Source organism: Capsicum annuum, chromosome 12, assembly GCF_002878395.1.
Source record: "Capsicum annuum cultivar UCD-10X-F1 chromosome 12, UCD10Xv1.1, whole genome shotgun sequence".
Taxonomy (NCBI): domain Eukaryota; kingdom Viridiplantae; phylum Streptophyta; class Magnoliopsida; order Solanales; family Solanaceae; genus Capsicum; species Capsicum annuum.
In genome coordinates this window covers 16563766-16589612 of record NC_061122.1, presented here as the reverse complement: position 1 = coordinate 16589612, position 25847 = coordinate 16563766, and the positions used below count along the sequence as shown (strand labels likewise).

The window sequence follows — 25847 nt, the reverse complement described above, 5'->3', positions numbered from 1 at the left end:
GGTAGTGGAGTAGGGGGTCGGGGTAGGGGGTGTAGTAAGAAAAAATGTTTCAATTTTATTTTTTTTTAAATAATTTTTTAGGGAGGGGGGGGGGGGGGAGAGCTGGTAGGGGGGGGTTGGTGTATATAAATTTTCTTTTAAGATTTTAAAAATAAAAAAGAAATTGGTGGAGAAAGGGGACTAGTAGGGGGGGGGGGGGGGGGGGGGGGGGGAGGGAGAAGTTAGAAAAAGTTTTCGATTTTTTTTTAAAAAAAGTCGGGGTGGGGGTTTGACAGGAGGTGGGATCGAATCGATGTATAAGTAAAAAGATTGAAATTTTTTGAAAATAAAAATTAAAACAAAGTTGTGTATGGGGTGGGGGGGGGGGGGGGGATGGGGGGCTTGATAGAGTAGGAGGTGGAGTTATAAGGTGAAGGGCAAAATATGATTATTATTAATAGAGCTGTCAATACGGATCGGTTCAACCCATTTGGGCTAGCTCACATGGGCTTTGAGTTTGATGGGCCGAAAAACACCCAAGTCCACATCATTAGTCTGTGGGCTGCGGGCTAGCCCACTTTTTAAAAAATAATATTTTATAATTTAATTTTAGAACGTTAATAAACATAAATATTATTAGACAATATTGCAAAGTGTTAATACTTGTTAATCAAGTCTCCAACACCCCAAAAAATACTCCTAATAGCGAAATTAAATAACTTTTGACATGATATCCTTCAAACCAAATAAAAATACTAATAAACAATCTAAATAGTTGCATGTATTTGACTTACGGGCTAGCCTAACCCACATTGATCAAGCCCCACGGGCCATGGGCTTATCCGGTCCGGGCTAAAAGCCTCTGTTCTTAAATGAGCTACAAAAATTGAACCCAAACTCCATCAAATTACCGGCCAGGTCAGGCCGGCCCAACGAGCCTGACCCATATTGACGGCTCTAATTATTAAGGGCATAATTGAAAAAAAAAATAAACAAATCATGGGATATCACCAAATCGGTGGTTACATAAAGTGAGAATTTTAATGATAAACCATACTATATCATACATTTAAAGAAACAATTAAAATAAACATAGTTCTCGTATTAACCATACCATAGGAAACCAACATCCAAACAATGTAAGTACAACTATACATGCCAACATTCTACATGCAAACCTTGACATTACTAAATACACCACTCGATAACTTTCTTTAGGAAAAATACACTAAAAGTAGAAAGATTAATAATAATAAGAATAGGGGAATTATGCTATTGCCAGGAAACTCTTTGTATAAGGCATACAAGTATAACAAAACATTTTGTTTCGCGGCAATTCGATTTTCTTCACAGTTCTATAATCTAAATTATAAAGAAATAACTCTTGATCAATTTGGAATTGAAGCAAAAGTTCACCTTCATGGATGCACAAAAGCTTTATCCACCCATCAGTGTCGCCATTACCACGTAGAATGCCCATGAGACGCGAACTAAAAGGGAAAATTCTCTCATTTAAGAGATCAATCTTGTACCTCTTGATCCATATCTGCGCCTCATAGTCCTCCAAGATCCATATATCCACTGTATACGTACGGAAAAGCAAGTTAGAGAAACACAACCGATCATCCTTCACCGAAAGCATCATAGTTTGATGCGCTTGCTTTGAGTTACACACAGTACTACTTCCCGGATGAGGCATAGCAGAGAATTCTTCCTTATCCATTCTGAAAACCATGATTCCATTTTCACAAGGAGCTATATCTTTTCTTTCTAAATCATGGTGCGTGATCCAATGCAATGCTCCATTAACAACTGCTGGATTGTCACCACCTGATACAAAGTTGAAAGGGGTGGACGAACGGATTTTCCTCCACTTCTGAGTCTTGAAAATATATACCAAATACTGACAAGAACTGCCTCGTACTTGCACGTAAAGAATTCTGAATTGTCTTGTGCAGGGACAAAAATACAGAGCTCTTATGTAGCCGGGGTGAAGTGTATGTCGAATAGTTACTTGCTCTTGTGTTATTGGGTTGACAACATAATAAGGAGATTGCCTCCTTCTGGAAGTACACAGAAGAACTCCTTGACAAGAGTATGAAAGATTAACAATAACGTCTTTCCAGTGCTTATTAATCATAAGTTCAGATCTGAGATGAAATTTCTCGAAGGCGGCCTTCTTCCACCACTTCTTGTTTTCACCAAAAACATAAAGACCAGCGCTGTCGTCTGCAAAATCATCACGTATGAGAAGCGTGGGTGTACTAGCTCTACAGAGATCATGTAAGGTGGTAAAACAATCGTGTGAGGAAACCAACGCTCTCCAATGCCTACAAACCCATCGACATCTAAGAAAAGTATGTGGTGGAAGTCTACTCAGAATATCAACGACGAGACAATCGGGCAAACATTCAAAAGTACTGTCAGCTGCATCATCATTAACTTTACATATTGTTTGAAGTAATGAACCCAACAGTTCTGTGGTCCATGTGAAGCATTCAAGTGCCATCACCTATAGGATAAAGCACAAAACAAGAAAACCTACAATTGTTTGATATGACAACAAAAATTGTTTGACATGACAACAAAAAATGTCATGACAACAAAAAATGTACTGACTGATCAAAAGAAAATATTACTATAACTTTTATACAGTGATCCTCCCAAAAATTTCAGTCTAAGGAAGTTGTGGAGGACACGAATTAAGGTAGAATGTTAGTAGGCCGTAAAGCATTGTCTCACTCATTTTTCCATACTAGAAGTCGTAGTTTTTTCTCCTATAGTTGCTTGTCCATCGATTTGTGTTACTATCTACTGTTGTTTGTACTTTGATTATCGCACTTATTTGGTGTAGCTGATGTTCCTTCGTTTCAGAGTGTTTTGCCATGCTTTCTATGATATTTTCCATGATCCCTTCACTTTAGTTATTTCTTGATTGTTCTACTTTGATATTGCTTTTCCTTTAGCCGGCTATTAAAAGCAACCTATCTACCTCCCTCCCAAGTAGTGATAAAGTCTGCCTACGCTCTATCTTCTCTAAACCCCTCTAGTGGGGATTACAATGGGTGTGGTGTCGTTGTATCCTCCAAGATTTCGAGACAGGGGTATAACCATATAAGAATGAGTTAAGAAGCTTAAATCATAACATATGAACAATGGCCGCACCTAAGGGTGTCGCCTATGTGCTGGTGAGAAGTTGTAGGTATCAGAATGCGCTGGTCCGGATACTATTGTTATCAACAAGAAAAATATTTGTTAGATTGGTAGATGTTTGATCACGTGAAAGGGAAATTGTAATATCAACAACATACCCACCCTAATCCCACAGAATAGGGTCAGGGAGGTTAAAGTGTGGAAAACCTTACCCTACTCTTTTCAAGTCGATATTAATTGCTATGTTTTATCAAGGGTCAATTTGTAAGAACATGACTAATTTATTTGTGAACAGAAAGCATTGCGTAAATTAAAGGGAACTTACAGTTTGTTGAACGGAATTGCAGATCTGAATTCTGAACTATTCAACTATGCTCCAATTTTGCCTTTGTTTCAGTTTATCTAAGGGATATTTTCTACATAGCGTAATCAATTAATGTCCTTTTCCAATAGGATATACATTGTACAAAAGTTGAAATTACGTTTTAACTCCCTAATCTAAAACGACATAGTTTTGAAAATAACAAAAATATTTGGTCCAATATAATCTATTTAAAGAAAATAAATCAAATCAAATTAAAAAAACTTTTATGACCATAAGTATCTAATTTTTCTAAGGAGATAATAATTTATATTAGGGGTGTACAAACCGAACTGTTAAGTCAAACCAAACCGATGAATCAAACCAAACCGAGGAAAAAAATCGACTTATGGTTTGGTTTGATTGGTTTGGTGTTCAAAAAAAAAACCGATCATTCTTGGTTTTGTTTGGTATTAGCAAAAATAAAATCAAATCGAACCGACATACTACATATATAATTTCAATTTTTTATACGTAAAAAAATATTACTTATAATCTACTTTCTAATTACTTTTATAATATTTTTATATTCAGAAAATAGATATATATTCTTGGGCCTTTAGTTATAATATTTAGGAAAAAGGACATGAACTGACCATTTTAAAAAAAAATGACCCACACTATAAAAATATGAACAATTGAAGCCAGTCGGCCCAATTTATTTCCCTTTTTTAGCCACTTGGCCCAAAACCACTCCCCTTACACAATTAAGGAAATTAAATATTCTATTACTCTTAAATCACTTTTCTTTTCTAAATATACTTTATCAAATCTTCTTTTTTTCTCCTCTATTATGCATCGATCAATCTACTGTATTTTATGATCAATATCAAAAATTGATTTGTTATTTCTTGCATTGGAGCATTGAAAACTATGGATATGAAGCAAAAATAGAAAATAAAGGAAAGTTAAAATTAACGGGTAAAGCGGTCAATTTTGACCTCAAATTTATTATTAATGATGATTATTTTACAGAATCATTACATACAGGCTTGTACTTGAAGTAATGTCATAGTTCTTTAAACTTGAAGAAGAAAAAAATAAAATAATGAGGTCTCAAGGTAAGAGAAAAGTCATGCTTTGGTCCATGTTTTTTTCAGAGGCTGATTCAATCATGGTGAGTCGGAGATGTTCTTCTTAGAGGCTGACTCAATCACGGTGAGTCGGAGATGTTTTGATGCATGTAAAGATAAAAAAAAAAAGAATATGTCAATAGATACTCTTTTATACCAGATTGATACACATTTTTTAAAAGAGAGAAGGGGAACCTTTGCATGCATATACAGTCTCTATACGCAATTGATACTCTTTTATACCATTTGGATATACTTTTATACCACATTGATACACTTTTTTTAAAAAAAAGAAGGGGAACCTATGGATGCATATACAGTCTTTATACCCATTTAATACATTTTTATGTCACATTGATACACTTTTATACTACATTGATATACTTTTTAAAAAAGGGAGAGAGAATTTTTTGCATGCACATGTAATCCCTATACTCAGTTGATACTCTTTTATACCACATTGATACACTTAAATTCAACATCAGATATCCATTGACCTCTGTATTTTATCATTATTGAAACTAAAACTGAAGTTGAAGCCATTATTTTGTATCAATTTTGAGCAAATTTACAATGGGAAAAAAATTATAGGAAGTTAATTGAATGCAGATTTTTGGAGATTCTATACAAAATTTATGAAATAAGAAAGATTAATTGAAGTATCGAAAAAGGTAAAGGAATGGAGGTTTGGGAGTTTGAATGGAAAGGAAATTGTGAATGAAAAGGAAAGAAAGAAAGAGAAAGTTACTTTAACGACATTTTTGATTATGTTTAAGCGTATGACAATGAAGGTTAGCTAGTGAAATTAGTTTGTGGCTATTTATAGGGTATTTAATTTTGAGTGCTACTTTTATGATATTATTTTAGTTTTAGGTGTTATTGCTGTTCTTTTTCCTAATATTTATCCATTAGTAACAGATTAATACAAAACTCAATATTAATATAAAAACCTATAACTCTTCAATTGCTTCACTTTACATTTTACTTTTCAAGTTTTCAGAGAGTTCTCATTATTTTCTCATCTTACTTTCATCTTACTTTTTTCATTCTCCTCATTCGTCAAGTTTTGATTTAGGTTTGTTTATCTTCTTTCTCTTTTTTTCTTGTGGAATTATGTTATAGTTAATTGTTTTCTGGAGTTAAATTTTTAATAAGTTGTCTCCAATTCTTCATTCTTCTTTATGTTCACATTTTATGTGAAGGAAACTTTTAGACAAGCTATTGTGACTAGTGACTTACGAATTGAACCACTGAGTATCCACATAATATTACTTTGAGAGATAGTAGTTTAAACGTCTTAGTAATTTGCCAACTTAATTTTAGTTGGAACTACTCTATGACCATTGTTTTTTTTTTCTTTTTTAATCTTTTTAGTGAAAACATTTAATTTTTTCTTCAATCACATTATAATTGTAAAAAAACTCAGAAAAAAATTAAAAAAAAACAATTAAAATCGAAATATAAAAAACGATTGTATATTGGTTTGATTTGGTTTATAGATTTAGAACACCGACATTGTTGGTTTGGTTATATTTTAATGAAAAACCGAACCAACCTAACCTATGTACACCCCTAATTTATATATTTGTCCTCGCTATTTATGAAAAAGTATCAGCATAATTAAGCCTTTACCAAGTTGATAAACACAATTTGTTTGGTCATAAATTAGCAGTAATAATCACACTTTTATTTAGTTAAATAAGATAGTCTTCGACAGGTTGGATTAAGATAAAATTCAAATTGGAACCATACATTAGCACAAAGCATAATCAACAGCGGATCCAACATGCAATGGACAAAATACAAACTTAGACATATAATGCTACCAACACAACAAGGTTCACCCCGCACCCCGGGGGGATTGATGAGTTGAGACTTCTTTCCTCTTAGGCCCAATATAATTTATAAGGCCACTAAGATCAGAAAGGAGATTGGATTCTCCCTAAAAAAACTACCATTTGATCACTAAAAGAAATACTAAAATAAGAAATATAAGAACAGGGGAGTTGGGCTATTGCCAGGAAACTCATAATATAAGGCATACAAGTATAAGTACGTCATTTTCTGTCATGGCAACTCAGTTTTCTTCACAATGTTATGACCTAAAATATTTTTTTACAAAAATAACTCATTATCAGTCCGCAAGTGAATCAATAAGTTCACGCGTAACCACAAGTAACATAGAAAATCAGGTCCAAGACTAAAGCAAACTAAAAGAAACAAGCACTACTACAAATCAAGGGTCACTCAAACGTAAGTTATTGCAACACTTCTCAATAATTACTAGACTAAAGAAAAAATTGCAAGATATAGCAACTTTTAAAAAAATTATTTTTTGAAAAATATTAAAAAATGTTTTTTTATATTTAATATTCAAATATATCCGTATTTATACCATTTAATAGTTATCACTCTTCATTAAACCTTTTTGATAATTATGACAAGTGTTATTGTTGGTATCAATAATTTTTTTTTTTTTTTAAATTTTATTGATTAAGTTTCAAAATTTGTTCTCAAATTAAGGAATCAAATATGATAAATATATTTATTTTTTCACATTTATACATGGTATTTGACTCTTTTTTCACTTTATTAATTAACTTAGTAGTCCAATGCTTACAAAATTTTCAATGTAACTTTACTGATAAAAAAATTTTCAACCATTAATTTATCTTCTATTCCATAAACTATTTTTCTTCTTTCTCTTTTTTTTTCTGTTTTTTTCATATTCATGCGTATGAAGTTGGGTTTTCCAACATTCATTCTTCTTTCGAATTTAAAGTTTCTTTAATTTAGTGTTGTTTTTCTTCTTTTTTTCTGTAGTCATATCTGAATATTTTAATAATGGATACTTTATATTTAAAAACATCTTTTTAAGTTGTTAGTTATTGTTTATGTTTTGTTACTCTTGTATATTTATTTTGCCACATTAACAAATTTATAGATTAATTTTTTGATTCAAGTTTCATTAACACATAATATATGATTTATCATGCAATTTGCATACAATAAATCAGAATATACTTTGTGTTGAATTTGCATACATATTTTACTGTTTACTATATTCAATTATACCCATAATAATGTACCTACTCATATATATTATTAGTCATCACTGTCTATACATTATTTAAATTATGTTTCATCTTAGAGTAGTTAATCTATTGTAAACTAAAGTCATTGCAATGAAAGAACAAACAACACTATGAAATGTATAAACGGAGTATTGAAAATGATGAAACAACAACAACAACAACATTAACATGTACATTAATGCTAGTAAAATACTTTGATTACAAAGACAACAACATCATAAATAATAAACAATTTTCATCAACATTGGCGGACAAACAAGAGTAGTGATTGGTATCAAAATTTCTGATTTCCTTCATTAAATAACTGATTTTTAAAACAAACAATTGCTCCGTCATTAGGCTCTATTGGCTCAATAGATATATACTTAGTTATTACGTACGACATATATTTTACAAAGAAATCAGCTATTTTCTTTTTTTGATCTAGATAGACCTTCACACTTATATCATTGTGTATGACCATTGGCGGGCATCTATCAGTAATTATGTACTTTATGTCAAAGTGATTTGAAGTTATTTCTATCCCCAACTGAACTGCAATTGCCTCAACTAACCCTTTATATTTTGTAGTTGTATCATACATAATCCTGTCTACACCAAAGTCTTTTTGTCTCCCTATTGCAACAACAAATATAATATAATTAGTTATTATATCATGCATCCCAAAATCATACACTATTACTTAAAAAGTTGCTGCTCCATGTGACTTTCATCATCATATTATAGAAACTAAATATAAAAAAAAAACTATTATTATTTTCTCTCTAATTGATTTTACATAATAAAAAAATAAATATTGAATTCTTAAAAAACGATTGAATGCAAAATACCAAATTGCTAAATAAGATAACATACCCGAACCATAACAATTCATATTTGTATATCTCGTTTTTAACTTTTTGCAGATTATGAAACTTAATTTTTCAATAAAAATACTCAAATATGGATGGAGTAAAACGTCGCATTAAACACAAAAACTTATGAAAGATTTTGATTGAAATAATAGGTTATTGAAGAAAACAAAAAAAATTGTTAAACAAATTTTGAATTCCGTCTACACCAAAAGTCTCTTGGTCTCCCTGTTACAACATCAAAGATTGTATAAGTTTTTGAGTATGTCATGCAACCCACAAACATACATGTTGCGATCAAAAGTTACTGTTTCAAGAGACTTTCTTCATTATATTATAGAAATTTCAACATTTTAACATCACATAGTTGAAGAAATATTAGAAAAAATAGTTTTATTATTTTATCCCTAAATGATTTTAAAAAATAATGAATTCTTTAAATATGATTGAATGCAAAATATCAAATTGCTAAGCAATTTAACATACCTGAGGCATCTCACCCCTCCATGATATATCGTGATTGAATGCAAATTATCACAATTCATATTTGTATGTCTCATTTTTTAATTTTTTGCAGATTAGTGAACATTTTAAAAAAAAAAAAAATACTCAAACATTACATTAAACAACAACTCATGAAAGATTTTACTGAATCAATATATTCTTGTAGAAAGAAAAAAACGAATGTGTATGAACATGGAAAAGAAATCGGTGTGTTTAAAAAATAAGAATAAATAGTTAAAGAGAATGATTGATATCTATTAGTAATTGTTAACTATATTTAAGAAAGGAATATTCTTTTTAAGATAAAAATGGTTAGAGAGAATTGGGAAGTGGGATTGATATCAATTATTAAGGTTAACTATATTTAAGAAAGAAATATTGTAGATTAGTTATATTAAATCTATATTTTTCTTTTCTGTAATTATTTTGATATGCTTTGTTAGAAAAATGATATATATATATATATATATATATATATATATATATATATTTTGTAAAATGAAATTTGCTATAACTTGAAAACTAAAAGAGTTGCTATAACTTGTAATAAACAATCTAATAAGTTTATTTAGTTAAGAAAATGCACAGTTTCCGCCCCTGAACTATAAACAAAATTGCTGAGACACATCCGAACTTAAGGAGGGTCCTATTACCCCCTGTACTAATTAAAATCGTATTTTTGACAACCGTAGTGCCTACGTGGCAAATCAGTAAATCAACACACTGAAGGTCCACGTAGGCACTAAGATTGCCAAAAATGCGATTTTAATTAGTTTAGGGGGTAATAGGACGCTCCTAAATGTTGGGTGTGTCCCAGCAATTTCGTATATAGTTTTGGATGGAAATAGTGCATTTTCTCTTTAGTTAATTTTTCCATTTTATAATTTCAACTTCACTTGAAATAATAATGAAGGTTGAGAAATACATCTAAAAAAATTATTTTAAAAAAAGAAATAATAAAGCATGAAAAAGCTAAAAGCTATCTAGTTTTAATCAGAAATATTTTAGGACACTGGATTAAACAATTCAAGCTTCATATTAATAAATAAAGTTTTAACAACAACATCCAAGTTAATGTATTGCAAATAAATGTCTAACATCTTACTTTCATTAATAATCATATTAATATGTGAAGTTAAAGGTTACGTGTCTTTTGAAAATACTACACCACAAACAACTAATATGCAAGAGCAAAATAAAAAGATAATCTTAAATTATCATAGTATTACTGTATGTATGTGTATATATTTAAGACCTCATATCAAAATTTGGCTTTAAACCACTAATTTTACTAAGACGTCTCTATTACAAACAGATTGTGCAAGTCATAGAACACTGCCCTACCGTACTATCAAATTCATTATATTGACAAAATAGAGAAATATTCATAAAAAAAGACTAATTTTATTTTTCAAACTAATATAAGAATTTTCTTGGGACAACTGATTTCCTTCTCTAAAACTTCGTACTCTGATAGACGAAGACACTATGTTGTGAATATAACTTCAATAAAAATCTCATCAATTAAAAAAAAATAGGAAAATGAGTGAAACATAGCAAATCATTCTTTAATTTAAGTATTCTATAAATCTCAAAGGTGTTTGTCGGAAAGGAGACGTTTCTTGGCAGCAATAATACCAGCAATACGATTATATAACTTGTTATATAACTTCTTTCTACTCTTCTATTGCTACGCTTGCTTTGGAGTTATTGTTGTTGTGAAGTAAAAGAGGTGATTTTTATAGTGTTATGTAGTGGCGGTTTTCTCTGAGGAGACGTGTGAGTCATTTATGGGAAGGTTTGATATTATATTAAAAATTTTAAGGGTATAATAGTAATTATGTAATACTATTAAAATAAAAGATAAAAAAATGATTAAATGAAAATCATTTGCACATAGATAATTTTCACAGACTCCCCCTATTTCAATTTATTGTTTCAATTCATGTGATACAGTTCAAATTTTGAGAGTCGGACAATTTAATTATGACCTTAAATATGAGCATAAAATCTTTAAGTATTTTACATATTTGAAAACTCCCTAAAAATATTATAAGTTACAATAATTGATACTAATTCTTTTTTCTTTGAATCGAATAATCACTTTTCCTAGGCTGGCTCTGGTCGCTACTGTTATTGTTGTTGTTGTTGTTTGTTTCAGTGAAAGGGGTGGTTTTTATTGTTTTAGGTGGTGACACTTTTCTCTGTGAGGTGCGTGAGTGATTTGTGGATCGGGACTGGTTAGGATCTCAAGTAGTTGGATCAAGAGTTGGACCCCGAATTAAGGTTGGGGATTAGAGTTGGGGTCGAGATCGAGAGTCAAGTCCTGAATGGGGATTGGGAGCTGAGAGTCAAGTCCCTAGTTGAGATTGTCGGTCGAGTCTTGGTTTAGAGTTGAGAGTTAGCTCTCGCGATCAGGAGTCAGTTCATGGGTCAGGATCAGTGTTGGGAGTCTGGCCCCGAATTGGGGTTAGGGTTGAAAATCAGGTCCCAAGTCAATGTCAGAAGTTTGGGTTGACATTTGGTCTCGATCAGAGTCTGGTCCTAGGTTGGCATAGAGAATTAGGATCAAGGTCGGGAGCCGGGTTAGATCTTGTAAATTTAAAAACCTCAAGATATACTTTTAAAATTACATATTTCTATATTAATGTTGGATGTATTTCAAATTTTTGACTTAGAAGTTCATTTTCAGTATATGATGATGATAAAACTGTCGTATGACATTTTCTTTATGCAGACCCACTCATTGTTTAATTGAGTAGAGCACTCTTTGTCTGATTTGAAATGGCTCATATTTTAGATTAAAAGAGATGAAACCATATTTTGAAATCAATGTCCGGGGAACAAACAACAATACCATGACCAAACTTGAAATAAAATATATACTATACATACAAAAAACATCTTAGAATCAAAAGTTATATTAACTAGCAGGGTCCGAAATCACATCAACATGAGCTCGAGAACCACATATTCATAGGATCAGAATAGACGAAAGAGAATAAGATGAAAAGTGAGATAAAGAGTGGATTTTACCTTTTGTTGGGAAGCAAACCGAAGCTCTGATGTCAAGGATTTTTCCTGTTATCAAACCCAAACTCCGGGAGCCTGAACTTAGACCAAAAAATAGAAAAAGAGGCTCACAATTTCGTGACTATAAGATGCCTCATAGATGATGTGTGGAAGTGTATGTAACCAAAGGTAACAACATCGTTGTCATACCCAGAACAATCCAACAAGTTAAGATATACATACACCTTAACCCTACTTGGTAAGGTAGAGAGAGTGTTTTTGGTAGACCCTTAGTATAACGATGTATCCAAACACGTTGTGTTGCCATCTCATCTAAAAATTAAAGATGTTAGAAAGAGGACATTTTGTTTACTCAAAATAATAGGCCGAGATAAATTCCAACCAAAAACCATTCATTACCACAAAGTATAACCAAGTGCGGAACTTTATCCATTGGATTTGACACTTCACACATTCTGGATAAAAGGAATAGACTACATTCAAACTTAGACATACATAATCGCAATGCTGCCAATAAAAATAAAAACTGTTAAGATTTGCCTCAAATTATTTATCTCTCTGTTGATTATGCCTCAACATGCTTCCATGTTCTAGTTTGGTTCCTGGCACTTACCCGATTTTAGGAAAGTTGAGCAGATCATGTGCTTATTGTACAGTTACTACTCCAGTTTTTTCTGGAAGTGCAACCTATTTCTCAGGGTCATTTTCTGTATTTTTGGTGTTATATATATAGTTTTCTCTGTAACTGCTTGATGCAGTGCCTTTTTTTTAACTGAAGATTAAATCTTCTTTGTCCTCATCCCTTCATTTTTTGAGTTCTTAAAGATTTATTTGTTCTCTACCTTCTACATAATGAATAAGTCATCATTGCTTGTGTTTTTTTCCGACTTGGGTTTTCACATTAAATTTGTGTGTCATTTGTTCTGTTTCCAGATTGCTTTCTCGATTTTTGCATCTATCTTGCAATTCAATAGATGTTATTAACTAACTAGTGGAAAAATTAGCTTTAGTATCTAGAAGATCCAGATAAAGTTTGTTCTCACACACAATGGTTTGAAGAAGGCTTTAGAAGGCAAGTCAAAGAAGCCTGATTCTATGAACGACGAACAATGGGAGGATTTGGATGAAAAGTCACTTTCTGCTATTCAACTTAGCCTTTCCAAAGAGGTTCTGCAGGAGAGTATTCGTGAGACTATTGCTGTAAGTCTTTGGTTGAAACTTGAGTTTCTCTATATGTAATGCACCGAGAGTACACCCTGACCGCCACACGGTACCTACAGTCTCAAAGGACCATAAGCTAATCCATATCGGTACCTGTTGTGAGCACTAAATAAAATAATAGAAAGCATGTTCAGAATTTGACTGAAAATGCCATAAGGTTATAAATACGAAAACAATACTGAATTAAAATATTGAAAACATCTGTCTGAAAATAATACTGTAAGACTGTCAATAACAACTGATAACTGAATGACTAACTGAAAGTGTTCGAAAGCCTCTAACTGACTGACTGTGGAGTTGATGGGACAAGTCCTCAACTAACTCTAACTAACTACTTAACTGAACTAAAATAAACATAAACGGTCCTCGAAACAGGAGGGCTCACCACTGCTATTGCTGCAGATGCGCTGGGAGGTCTAGGTGCGATCGAGAACATGAGCATCTGAACCTATGATATGAGACATCATAGCGTAAGAAAATAAGTATGTGGTTAGTACTTTGAATATACTGGTATGCTAAATGGGATTAGGCTGATATGCATGGGTTCATGTGCATGAATAAGAGCTAAATGTAAGTATGGCATGAGATAGATGATGTATAACATGCATAAAAGCTGTAAAATTTGAGAATGCATGACCAAGCATATGACATGATACTGGGGTAATCTATAAACTGACATACTGAAATACCGATACTGTACAACTAGTGATTATATGCCATGGTCAAGCAAGCCTGAAACTGAGTACTGGACTGATTACTAGACTGAAATTATGGGAGCTATCATCTAACCGACTGCCCCAAAATAAGATAATTGGGGTCAACCTGTAACCCAGTTGGAAGGATGTCAGTACTATGCCACGGTTACTAACAGTGGCTATGTTGATCCACTAAAGAGTCACCCTCAATTGGTAGGTGCTCTAATGAGATATGTGTTACCCTCACCTGGAAAGTGAACACTTTATCAACCCTCAACTGGCAGGTTGATAAATCCAACCTACACTGGTTATGTAGTTCTGGAACTAAGGGACTGTTACTAAAGGTCACACCCTCAATTGGCAGGTGAGCCCCCATCCCTGGGTTCGCTTGGCGCTAAATCCTACTCCCAACTGAATTGGCTCTAATTACTGGACTAAACTGAGCTGACTGACTAAACTGATAATACTCTAATATATTTGAAACCCTTCGGAAAGTATTTAAACTAAGTAACCAGCTAAGTTTATGGGTATTCATAACCCCCAGGACTCGATAGCAATGATAACAATATCATACCAACACTTTAAGAACATGACATATAATCAACATTCAAAACTCATTTTTTGAGGCATTTCATCAAACACTTGCAATGCATGGCTTAAGAATGGAAGTAGTTTTTATAGCATGTAGTAGCAGCATGATTTTGATACTAAATCCCCAAAGTACGGCTTAAATTAGTGAACAACACCATTCAAACATGTAGGATTTAATAACAATAACAATTTCATGGAAACATGATATAAACTTGAAATTCATGGAAATCTATAGGCAAAATTCATAGGAACATGTAAAAATCATAAATTTAAACTTAAACTTTAGTTCTTGGACTCCATGGGTGAAAAGGACCCATAGATGAACATTTAACATACCTTAAGGTTTTAATCTTGCAAGAGAATTATAGTTATTGATTGTTCTTGGGTGGAGAAACTTGAGTTCTTGAGAATTAAACTTGAATGTTGAAGGGGCTAGGGTTTGTTCTTGAGAGGAATTGCTTTTAATTTTGGGTGAAATATGAACTATGAGGCAAAGATGCTATTTTGGGACCTAAATCTCGTGTTAACGTGAGGGGAAAAGATGAAACTATCCTTCTGCATTTAAAATCAAAAACTGGAATGTCGATTAAGGTTTCACCGCGACTCGGTGATGCCTTCATCTCTATACTCACCGCGACACGACGCAACCACGGTGAGTTACTAGAAATAGACATTGCTGATTTGTCCTTCACTGTGATGCGGTGGCTCCTTCACCGCTATACTCACCGCGATGCGGTCTAATCGCGGTGAGTTGTTGCTTGGAAAATTCAAATATGGTCCAAACCTTATCCAAAAAATCCAAAGCTTACCCAAGACATGATACTTACACCCCTGAACATGAATCAACTCAAAAACCATCATCTCAGAGCCCAGAAGGTCAACTTTAAAATCCTCGAAGTTAAAGGGAGTCAAAAGTGACTAAGTCCCTCAACACTTAGTCTTATTTTCAGGTTCTAAGCATCTTAAGCAAGTACTATGGGCTGAGCTGGACTTAGAAACGTATGGGGTATTACAATATCTCCCCCTTGGGAACATTTGTCCTCAAATGAGACTGATTAAGCTGAGGATACTGAGGAACCGAGGTTACATACTGAATATGCATAATTGAAACATATTACATGACTGAGTCTGAACATGGTGACTGACTGAACTAATTCATGAATGCATAACATGAACATGATTTTATGGCTGGGATTGAGAATGAAATAGAGGAACTCTAAGAAAAACTATTACCTTGAGCCGAGTCTGAGTTTGTGGAGAAAAGGTAAGGGTACTTGGTATGCATGTCTGCTTCTACTTCCCAAGTAACTCCCTCAACGAACTGATTCCTCCAAAGAACTTTGACTAAGGGAACTTCTTTATTCCTTAGTCTGCAAATCTGGCGATCTAAGATTTCAACTGGAAGTTCTTCGTAAGAAAGGCCATTCTGAATATTTAAAATCTCTAAAAGAACAACGACCGTTGGATCACTAATACACTTCTTTAATAAAGAAACATGGAACATTGATGCCAAATCTGTAGGAAACTCAAGCTCATACGCTACTTTCCCAAAATGACTCAATTCTAGCTACCTTCTCTGACGAATATTTAAATCTCTTTGCGAAAATACAAACTGCAAACTCTTGTGGTCTATGAACACATCAACATGCACCCCATATAGATAATGCCTCTAAATTCAAGTCAAAACCAACAGCGGCTAACTCAAGATCATGAGTAGGATAATTCTTTTCATGAGGTTTAAGCTTTCTAGAGGCGTAAGTTATGACCTTACCTCTTTGTATCAAAACACAACCCAAACCAACTCTGGAAGCATCACAATAAACAACAAACCCATCTGAACCATCGGGCAATGTCAAAATTAGGGCTGAGGTGAGTCGAGTCTTTAACTCATGAAAACTCTTCTCGCAAGAATCTGACCACTGAAACTTGACTTTCTTCTAAGTCAATCTAGACATGAGGGATTCAATAGACAAAATACCTTCAACAAACCATCTGTAATAGCCAGCCAAACCTAAGAAACTCCTAATATCTGACAGAGAAATGGGTCTGGGCCAGTTTCTTACTGCTTCGGTATTTTGAGGATCAATTCTAATGCCATCACCAAAAAAAATATGGCTAAGGAAGGCTACTAATCTTAGCCAAAACTCGTACTTATTGAATTTAACAAATAATTTATGGGCTCTAAGAGTCTGCCATATGATTTTGAGATGGTCTGCATGATCGTTTTCATTACGAGAATAGATGAGGATATCATCTATGAAGACTATGACAAATATGTCCAAGTACTGTTTGAACACTCGGTTCATCAAGTACATGAAAGTTGTTGGGGCATTGGTAAGACCAAATAACATGACTAGAAATTTGAAGTGACCATAACGAGTTTTGAAAGCTATTTTTGAATGTCACATTCTTTGACTCTAAGCTGATGATAGCTGAATCTGAGGTCTATTTTAGAGAAATAACTGGCACCCTGAATTTGATCAAACAAGTCATCGATTCTGGGGAGTGGGTACTTATTCTTGACAGTGACTTTTTTTAGCTGATGGTAATCGATGCACATTCTGAGCAAACCATTTTTCTTGCGCATGAAAAAGACTGGAGCGCCCCATGGGGAAACACTGGGCCTAATGAACCCCTTATATAGAAGGTCTCTTAATTTATCTTTTAACTCTTTGAGTGCTGCTGGAGCTATTCTGTATGGCGAAATAGAGATACGCTGGGTATCCGGAAGAAGGTCTATTCCAAAGTGAATTTTCATTTTGAGAGGAACTCCAGGAAGATCTTTGGGAAATGCATATGGGAATTCCCTCACTACTAAAACTAACTTAAGACTAGGAGTCTTGGAATTGGAGTCCTTAACTCGAACAAGGTGGTAGACACACCCCTTAGCTATCATTTTTCTCACTCTAAGGTACGAAACAAGTTGACACCTAAATACTGAAGTACTACCCTTCCATTCAAGGCCTGGTTCATCCAAAAATTAAAAATAAACAACTCAATTTCTATAATCAACTGAGGCATATCATGAGTAAAGCCAATCTATGCCGAGAATGATATCAAAATTAGTCATCTCTAACTCCACGAGATCTACTAAAGTGACTCTTTGGGATATTGTGACTAGAAAGTTCCTGTATACCTGTCTGGCTATAATAAAAACACCTACTGGAGTGGATACTGAGAAGGGTTCTGCTAAAGTCTCAAGATCGACACCGAAATTAATAACTATATAGGGAGTTACAAAAGAAAGAGAAGCTTCGGGATATAATAAAGCATAAACATGTAAATGAAAGACCTGCAACATACCAGTAACCACACTAAAAGAATTTTCCTGATCCTATCGGGACTGAAGTGCATAGAATCTATTTGGGTGCTGCCCACTGGTGGCACTGGAAGCGGCACCCTACTGAGTCGGGCAATCGAATGCAACTGGGGGATGACTGTGCTGACTATGCTGACCCACCCGGGGCATTCCCTGACTCTATGGCCTGGCTGACCATATCCAAAATACAAACTACTACCATCCCTACACACGCCCTGATGATTCCTACCATACATCTCACAGAGAGGGTTAGTACGACCACTCATTGGCCTTGACTTAAAACTATTTGTTTTGGCCCTCTTATTCTTTCTCTCTTTTTACCTATGCTTCTCCTCCTCACTCTGCGGAGCATAAACTATAAGCCTATATAGAACAATAGCCAACTAATTATTTTGAGCAACTACTGAATAGGCTAAGGCGGTGAAAGTAGCTTTGAATTCGGAGTGAGGGACATGCTCATTCAGGGAATCTTTATGAATAGGTGGAGGTACAGGCTAATTCTTGTTTCTTCTTTCATTAGTCTTTATAGGAGGCATATTCTATAAATGGAGAGGAAATTAGATTAGAAAGAGAGTTTAAATTGAGCTCATGCTCAATCGGACGATATGAATACTGAAAGAAGGGAAACTTTTTCTAAAATATTTTGTAGCCTCTTGTCCATAAGTGTGGTGTGCTTCACACCCAAGCACAAGACTCTACTCAATGCGGCTGTTAGACTTCCAATGATAATTTAGAACCTTAAGCTCTGATACTAAGTTTGTAATGTTCCGAGAGTACACCCTGGATGTTACACGATGCCTACAGTCCCAAAGGACACAAGTTAACCCATGCTGGTACCTGCTGTGAGCACTGATTAAAATAATAGAGAACATATGCAGAATTTGACTAAAAATGCCATAAGGTTTTAAATACAAAAATAATACCGAATTGAAATACTGAAACATCTGTCTAAAAATAATACTGTAAGACTGTCAATAATAACTGATAACTGAATGACTGACTGAAAGTATCTGAAATCCTCTAACTGACTGACTTGGAGTTGATAGGATAAGTCCCCAACTAACTCCAACTGACTATTGAAATGAACTGAAATAAACATAAACGGTCCTCAAAATATGAGGACTCACCATTGCTACTGCTGCTGATACGCTGGGAGGTCTAGGTGCGATCGGGAACTTAAACATCAGAACCTATGATATGAGACATCATAGCACAAGAAAATAAGTATGCGATTAGTACTTTTAATATACGGGTATGTTAAATGGGGTTAGGCTAATATGCATGGGCTCATGGATCATGTGCATGAATAAGAACTGACTATAAGTATGGCATGAGATAGCTGATATATAGCATGCATATGCATGACCAAGCATATGATATGATACTGGGGTAATCTGTAAACTGACATACTGAAATACTGATATTGTACAACTAGTGACTATATGCCATGGTCAAGCAAGCCTAAAACTGAGTACTGGATTGAAACTATGGAAGCTATCATCTAATCGACATGCCTCAAAATAAGATAATTGGGGTCCAACCTGTAACCCCAATTGGAGGAGTGTCAGTACCATGCTATAGGTACTAACGATGGCTATATGGATCTACTAAAGAGTCAACCTCAACTGGCAGGTGCTCTAATGAGATATGTGTTACCCTCAACTAGCAGGTGAACACTTTATCAACCCTTAACTAGAAGGATGATATGTCCAACCTACGCTGGGTACGTAGTTCTAGAACTAAGGGACTACTACTAAAGGGCACACCCTCAACTGGAAGGTAAGCCCCTATCATTGGGTTCGCTCGGTGCTAAATCCTACTCCCAACTAAATTGACTCTAATTACTGGACTAAACTGAGATGACTGACATGATGCACTGACTGAGCTGATAATACGCTAATATATTTAAAACCCTTCAGAAAGTATTTAAACTAAGTAAACAACTAACTTTTTAGGTATTCATAACCCCTAGGACTCGATAGCAATGATAACAAGATCATACCAACACTTTGTAAACATAACATGTAATCAATATTCAAAACTCATTTTTGAGGCATTTCATCAAACACTTGGAATGCATGGCTTAAGCATAGATGTAGTTTGTAAACCATGTAGTAGTAGCATGATTTTGATACTAAATTTCCAAAGTAAGGCTTAAATCAACGTACAACACCATTCAAACATGTAAGATTTAATAACAATAACAATTTTATGAAAACATGATATAAACTTGAAATTCATGGAAATCTATAGGCAAAATTTATGAGAACATGTAAAAATCATAACTTTAAACTTAAACTTGGGTTCTTGGACGTCATGGGTGAAAAGGACCCATAGATGAACATTTAACATACCTTAAGGTTTTAATCTTGCAAGAGAATTGTAGTTATTGATCGTTCTTGGTTGGAGAACCTTGAGTTATTGAGAATTTAACTTGAATGTTGATGAGGACAAGGTTGTCTTGTTAATTGTCTCTCTGCCATATACCTAAAAATACTCCAAGGAGATTATCTTATATGAAAACAATAAAACTTTATCTTATGAAGATGTTAAATCAAATTTGTTATCTAAAGAAAAATTTGATCCTGAAGTTCATTCATAAGATAAAACAAAGGGCTTGTTTGTTATACGTAGATCTAAGAACAAAGGGAGCACAACTAAAAAGAAGTTCCGATCTAAATCCAAAGGGCATTATTCCAGCAAGACATGCCGTTAATGCAAGAGACTGGGGCGTGATATTTCAGCATGCAAAAAGCTGAAGAATAAGATGGAGAGAGAAGAAAATAACAAAACATTACAGATAACTGTGAAGCTAAAATTTCTCAATATGATTCTGAAGGTGATGTTATGTTAGTTGTGTTTGTTGATAAGAAAAACTCTTCTAAATGGGTTTTCGATACTAGATGTATGTATCATATGTGTCATCGTAAGGAATGGTTTTCAACATATGAAAAAGCTGAATTAGTGTTGTCCTAATGAGAAATTTTGTCCAATGCAAAGTTTTTGGGATTGGTACTGTACAAATAAGGACCCATGATGGCATTATTAGAACCTTGACCAACGTTCATCATATTCTTGACCTAAAATGCAAATTGATTTCTTTGGGTAGTCTTGAATCTCTTGGTTGTAAATATTCAGCAGAAGGTGGAGTTTTTAATATTTCAAAAGGTACTCTTGCCTTGATGCAAGGAATAACATATAGGACTCCCTATTAGTTGCAAGGTTCAATTGCGACAGGGTCTTCAACAGTTTCCACTTTATTATCTAATAATGATCTTACTCATTTATTGTTGGTTTTAATAGATATGAGTTAGAGAAGAAAGCAGAGAGTTTTTTTTTGTAAAGCTGTGTATTTTATTGAAATGATTGGAAATTGTTTTGGAAAATGCCCTCTCTCCAACGGTTACCTTTAATATTTAACGCTTACCTTCACACTCCACCCCGACTGACCGACAGCTTCTGACGCCAGCGACGGCGTTGATTGAGCTGAAAAAGGTAAGGTTGAACCTCTCTCCCACCCTAGATCTCCCTTACCCCCAGTTCTTCTTCGTACTCGCCCTCCCACTTCCTCCCCCTAAATTCCCTTCTTGTTTCGTCACTTCGGTTACGGTGGAACTACAATTCCCACCGACTCGACGCGGGCAACAGGGAGGGGTTTCACCTGTGGAAAAATAGGTAGGTCAAATAGGTGGTTCGGTTCAGAAGACGTCCAGATCCCGGCAAGATTGCAGAAGGCTCTTCGGCGTTACTCCAGCGACTCTCCAACGACACTCCAGAAATATACCAGCAGTCCTTTTACCAGTGACCTTACTCAGGCAATGATTTTTTACATCAAATTGATGGAACCAACAGCTAGCAGGGGTACCAATGACATCTTACTTTTAGGCATTTAGCCACTTTAGTTAATTTTTTATTTCCTGTATATTATTTTGTTGTCGTGTCCCTGTCTCTTGTTATGGCTTCTATTTTACTTTTTTGCATCCTTCTTGTTGCTTGTGTGGGTAGTAGTGTCTGGCTTCTTTGTTTGGAGATTGTTGTTGAGTTGTGTTCCGGATTAGTACATCGCTTGACTTAGTATTAATTTATGGAGTAGACTTTTTCTGCGATTATTCCATCTACTTTACTTGTACCTTCCTTTTCCTGTTGTTGCTTTATTACTGTCGTTGTTTGAATTCTTATGGAGTTGTGTTTGTAGGATTTGATGGCAAGATAGGGTCATGTTCGAGGAGGTCCGAGGGGGAAGGAGAGGGAGCTGTTTTGGGGGTGGGGGAGGAGGAAAGGGCGGGCGGGGGAGTAGGGGCAAGGTCTGGCATTAGGGGTGGTAGAGGAAAGAGTGTTGCTGGAGTTGATTGGCTGAGGGTTGGTTCTTGGAATATAGGGACTCTTTAGGGTAAGTCTATAGAGTTGGTGAAGATTCTTAGAAAGAGGAGGATCAATATTGCGTGTGTGCAGGAGACTAGGTGGGTAGGGTCTAAGGCAAGGGATGTAGATGATTATAAGTTATGGTACTCTGGTAGCGAGAGGCGTAAGAATAGAGTTGGCATCTTAGTGGATAAAGAGCTTAGAGGGCAGATAGTGGAGGTTAAGAGGATCAATGATAGGTTGATGACTGTTAAGTTGGTTATTGGGCGGTTTACCCTGAATGTGTATAGTGTTTATGCACCGCAGATGGGCTTGGATGGGGGGAGAAGTTGCGGTTTTGGGAGGCTTTGAATGAGGTGATGAGAGGAGTGCCTAGTTCTGAGAAGATTGTTGTAGCGGGGGACTTCAATGGGCACATTGGGTCGTTACCGGGAGGCTTTGATGATGTGCATGGTGGTTTTGGTTTCGGAGAGAGGAATGATGAGGGAGCTGATCTATTGGATTTTGCGAGGTCTTTTGGGTTAGTAGTGGTGAATTCGAGCTTTTTGAAGAAGGACGATAACCTGATTACCTTTCGAAGCGCGATAGCCAAGACTCAAATTGACTTTTTGCTACTTAGGAAAGAGGATAAGGTGTTTTGTAAGGACTGTAAAGTCATTTCGAGTGAGAATCTTTCGACTCAACACAGGCTTTTGGTAATGGACTTGGGTATAAATCGAGATAAGAAAAAAAGGCGTGAGGAGGGTAAACTTAGAATTAAGTGGGGCGGTTTAACGTCGGCAACTGCATGGGTAATAGAAGAGAAGGTAGCGGGCATGGGGGTGTGGGAGTGCAGGAGAGATGTGGATGATATGTGGGATAGGGTGGCTAGGTGCATCAAGGAGACTACTAGTGAGGTGTTGGGTATTTTTAGGGGCCGGACAGGCCACCATCAGGGGGATTGATGGTGGAATAAAGAAGTTAATAAGAAAGTGGAGGTGAAGAAGGGGGCGTATACTAAGTTGGTTGAGAGTAAGGATGAAGAAGAGAAGCAGGCCAATACGGAGGAGTACAAGATAGCAAGGAAGGAGGCTAAGGTATTAGTTATGGCAGCTAAGACGATAGCTTTTAAGAGTTTGTATGCGGGGTTGGAGGCGAAAGGAGGGGAAAAGAGGTTGTTTGGGCTTACTAAGGCTAGGGAGAGAAAGGGTTGTGACCTCGACTAGGTGAAGTGCATTAAGGGGGAAGATGGTAGAGTGTTGGTGGAGGACGAGCTCATTAAGATGAGATGGCATTCGTACTTTAATAGGTTATTGAATGACGAAGGGGATAGAGCTATTGTGTTAGGGGATCTGGAGCACTCTGAGGAGTGTCGTGATTTTAGGTATTATAGACGCTTTAAGGTAGAGGCGGTTCGCAGGATACATAGGGGTAGGGCGATGGGGCCTGATGAGATTCCAGTGGATTTTTGGAAGTTTTCTGGCGAGACCGGCTTGCGATGGTTGACTATTTTGTTTAACGGCATTTTCAAGTCGGCAAAAATGCCTGAGGCTTGGATATAGAGTACTATGATCCCGTTATATAAGAACAAGGGCCACATTCAGAGTTGCAACAAATATAGAGGGATAAAGTTATTGAGCCACACTATGAAGATTTGGGAGAGAGTGGTCGAGTTGAGGTTAAGGAGGTTAGTCACTATCTCGGAGAACCATTTTGGATTTATGCTCGAGTGCTCGATGACGGAGGCAATTCATCTGGTGCGGATAATGGTAGAACAGTATAGGGAAAGGAAGAAGGAATTGCACATGGTGTTTATCGACTTGGAGAAGGCGTACGACAAAGTCCCTAGGGAGGTTCTTTGGAGATGCTTGGAGGTGAGTAGGGTCCCGGTGGCGTATATCAGAGTAATCAAGGACATGTATGATGGAGCTAAGGCACAGGTTAGGACGGCAAGAGGAGATTTAAAGCATTTCCCTGTCTTGGCAGGGCTACATCAGGGATCTACTCTTAGCCCATTTTTGTTTACTTTGGTGTTGGATGTGTTGACGCGGCGTATTCAAGAAAAAGTGACTTGGTGTATGCTTTTTGCAGATGATGTAGTTTTGATTGATGAGACGCGAGGGGGGGGACTGTGAATGATAAACTAGAGGTGTGGTGATAGACCCTTGAGTCTAAAGAGTTTAGGTTGAGTAGGACCAAGACAGAGTATTTAGAATGCAAGTTTAATGACTTACGGTAGGAGGATGACGTGGTAGTAAGGTTGGATTCCCAGGCGGTGTGCAAGAGGGGTAGTTCAAGTATCTCGGGTCCATGATTCAGGGAAATGGTGAGATTGATGAGGATGTCTCACACCGTATTGGGGCGGGATGGATGAAGTGAAAGCTCGCCTCAGGGGTGTTGTGTGATAGGAAGGTGCCACCCAAGTTTAAAGGCAAATTCTACAGGGTGGCAATTCGTTCGGCCATGTTGTATGGAGCGGAGTGTTGGCCAGTCAAAAACTCTCACATCTAAAAATTAAAGGTGGCAGAAATACGGATGTTGCATTGGATGTATGGGCTTACTAGGGGTGATAGAGTTTGGAATGAGACCATTCGGGAAAAAGTTGGAGTGGCTTCGGTGGAGGACAAGATTTGGGAAGTTTGATTGAGATGGTTCGAGCACGTGATGAGGAGGGGCACGGATGCCCCGATTCATAGGTGTGAACGGCTAGCATTGGATGGATTCAGGCGGGGTAGGGGTAGGCTAAAGAAATACTGGAAAGAGGTGATTAGGCAGGATATGTAGCAGTTGCAGCTCACTGAGGACATGACCCTAGATAAGAAGATCTGGAGGACGCGAATCAGGATAGAAAGTTAGTGATAGTTTGGGTCGTTGGGGTAGGGCAATACTGGGTGGGTGTACTTTTCTTTTTATGCCACATTGTTGCATGCCTTATTATGTATTTGTTTACTATTCTTTGTTTATTATCCTTTGTGGGTGTATTAGTTATGCCTTTTCATCTTTTCTCATGCTTTATTTTGGATTTAATTAGTATCTCGTGTCGTGAGCTGGGGGTCTATCGAAAATAGCCTCTCTACCTCATTGGAGGTAGTGGTATGGACTGCGTACATCTTACCCTCCCCAGACCTCACTATGTGGGAGTACACTGGGTTTGTTGTTGTTGTTGTGTATTTTATTGATCATCAACTCCTCCTTAAATAGTGCTATTACAACTAAAAATAGATTAAACTTACTATAAACGAAAATCTATTTGTTACTAAAAATAATAACTAATCAGTCTCCTACAACAAATAGGAATCCCAATTTGACTAGGAGTTATATATAAAAAAAGGATAAAATTAAAAAATAAATCGCGTGCATTATTCCTTAAAGCAACTTTTAACACTCCTCCTTACTTTAGAAACTGCAAAATTTTAATCTTTTGTCTTGGGATCTCCACACTTGATAACCAAAGTGCCTTTGTGAATAAATCTGCAGATTCATCTTTTGGCTTGTAGTGAACTAAATTCACTTCTCGTCTTGAATGCAACCCTTGACTATTAAATCCTTTTGGTGTGTCTTCCTGCTTTGTTTGCATCTTGAATTTAAACTTACCCTTTTTATTTTTCTGAATCATAGACAACTTCTCCAT

The 25847-nt window shown here is 35.7% G+C and overlaps 1 protein-coding gene across 2 annotated transcripts; it reads right to left on the bottom strand.

The window, feature by feature from the left end:
* Positions 1-1060: 1060 nt before the first annotated feature.
* Positions 1061-3575, bottom strand: LOC107851531 (F-box protein At3g07870). Of its 2 annotated transcripts, XM_016696592.2 has the most exons (3): positions 3458-3572; positions 3145-3206; positions 1061-2491 (listed from the first exon to the last, which is right to left on the bottom strand). In XM_016696592.2, exon 3 carries the CDS (start codon positions 2486-2488, stop codon positions 1247-1249), a length of 1242 nt encoding a protein of 413 aa, XP_016552078.1. In that variant the 5' UTR covers positions 2489-2491; positions 3145-3206; positions 3458-3572; the 3' UTR covers positions 1061-1246. The 2 variants fall into 2 exon arrangements, with proteins under 2 accessions (XP_016552078.1, XP_016552077.1); XM_016696591.2 differs by lacking the exon at positions 3145-3206 and having other exon boundaries at positions 3458-3575.
* Positions 3576-25847: the final 22272 nt, after the last annotated feature.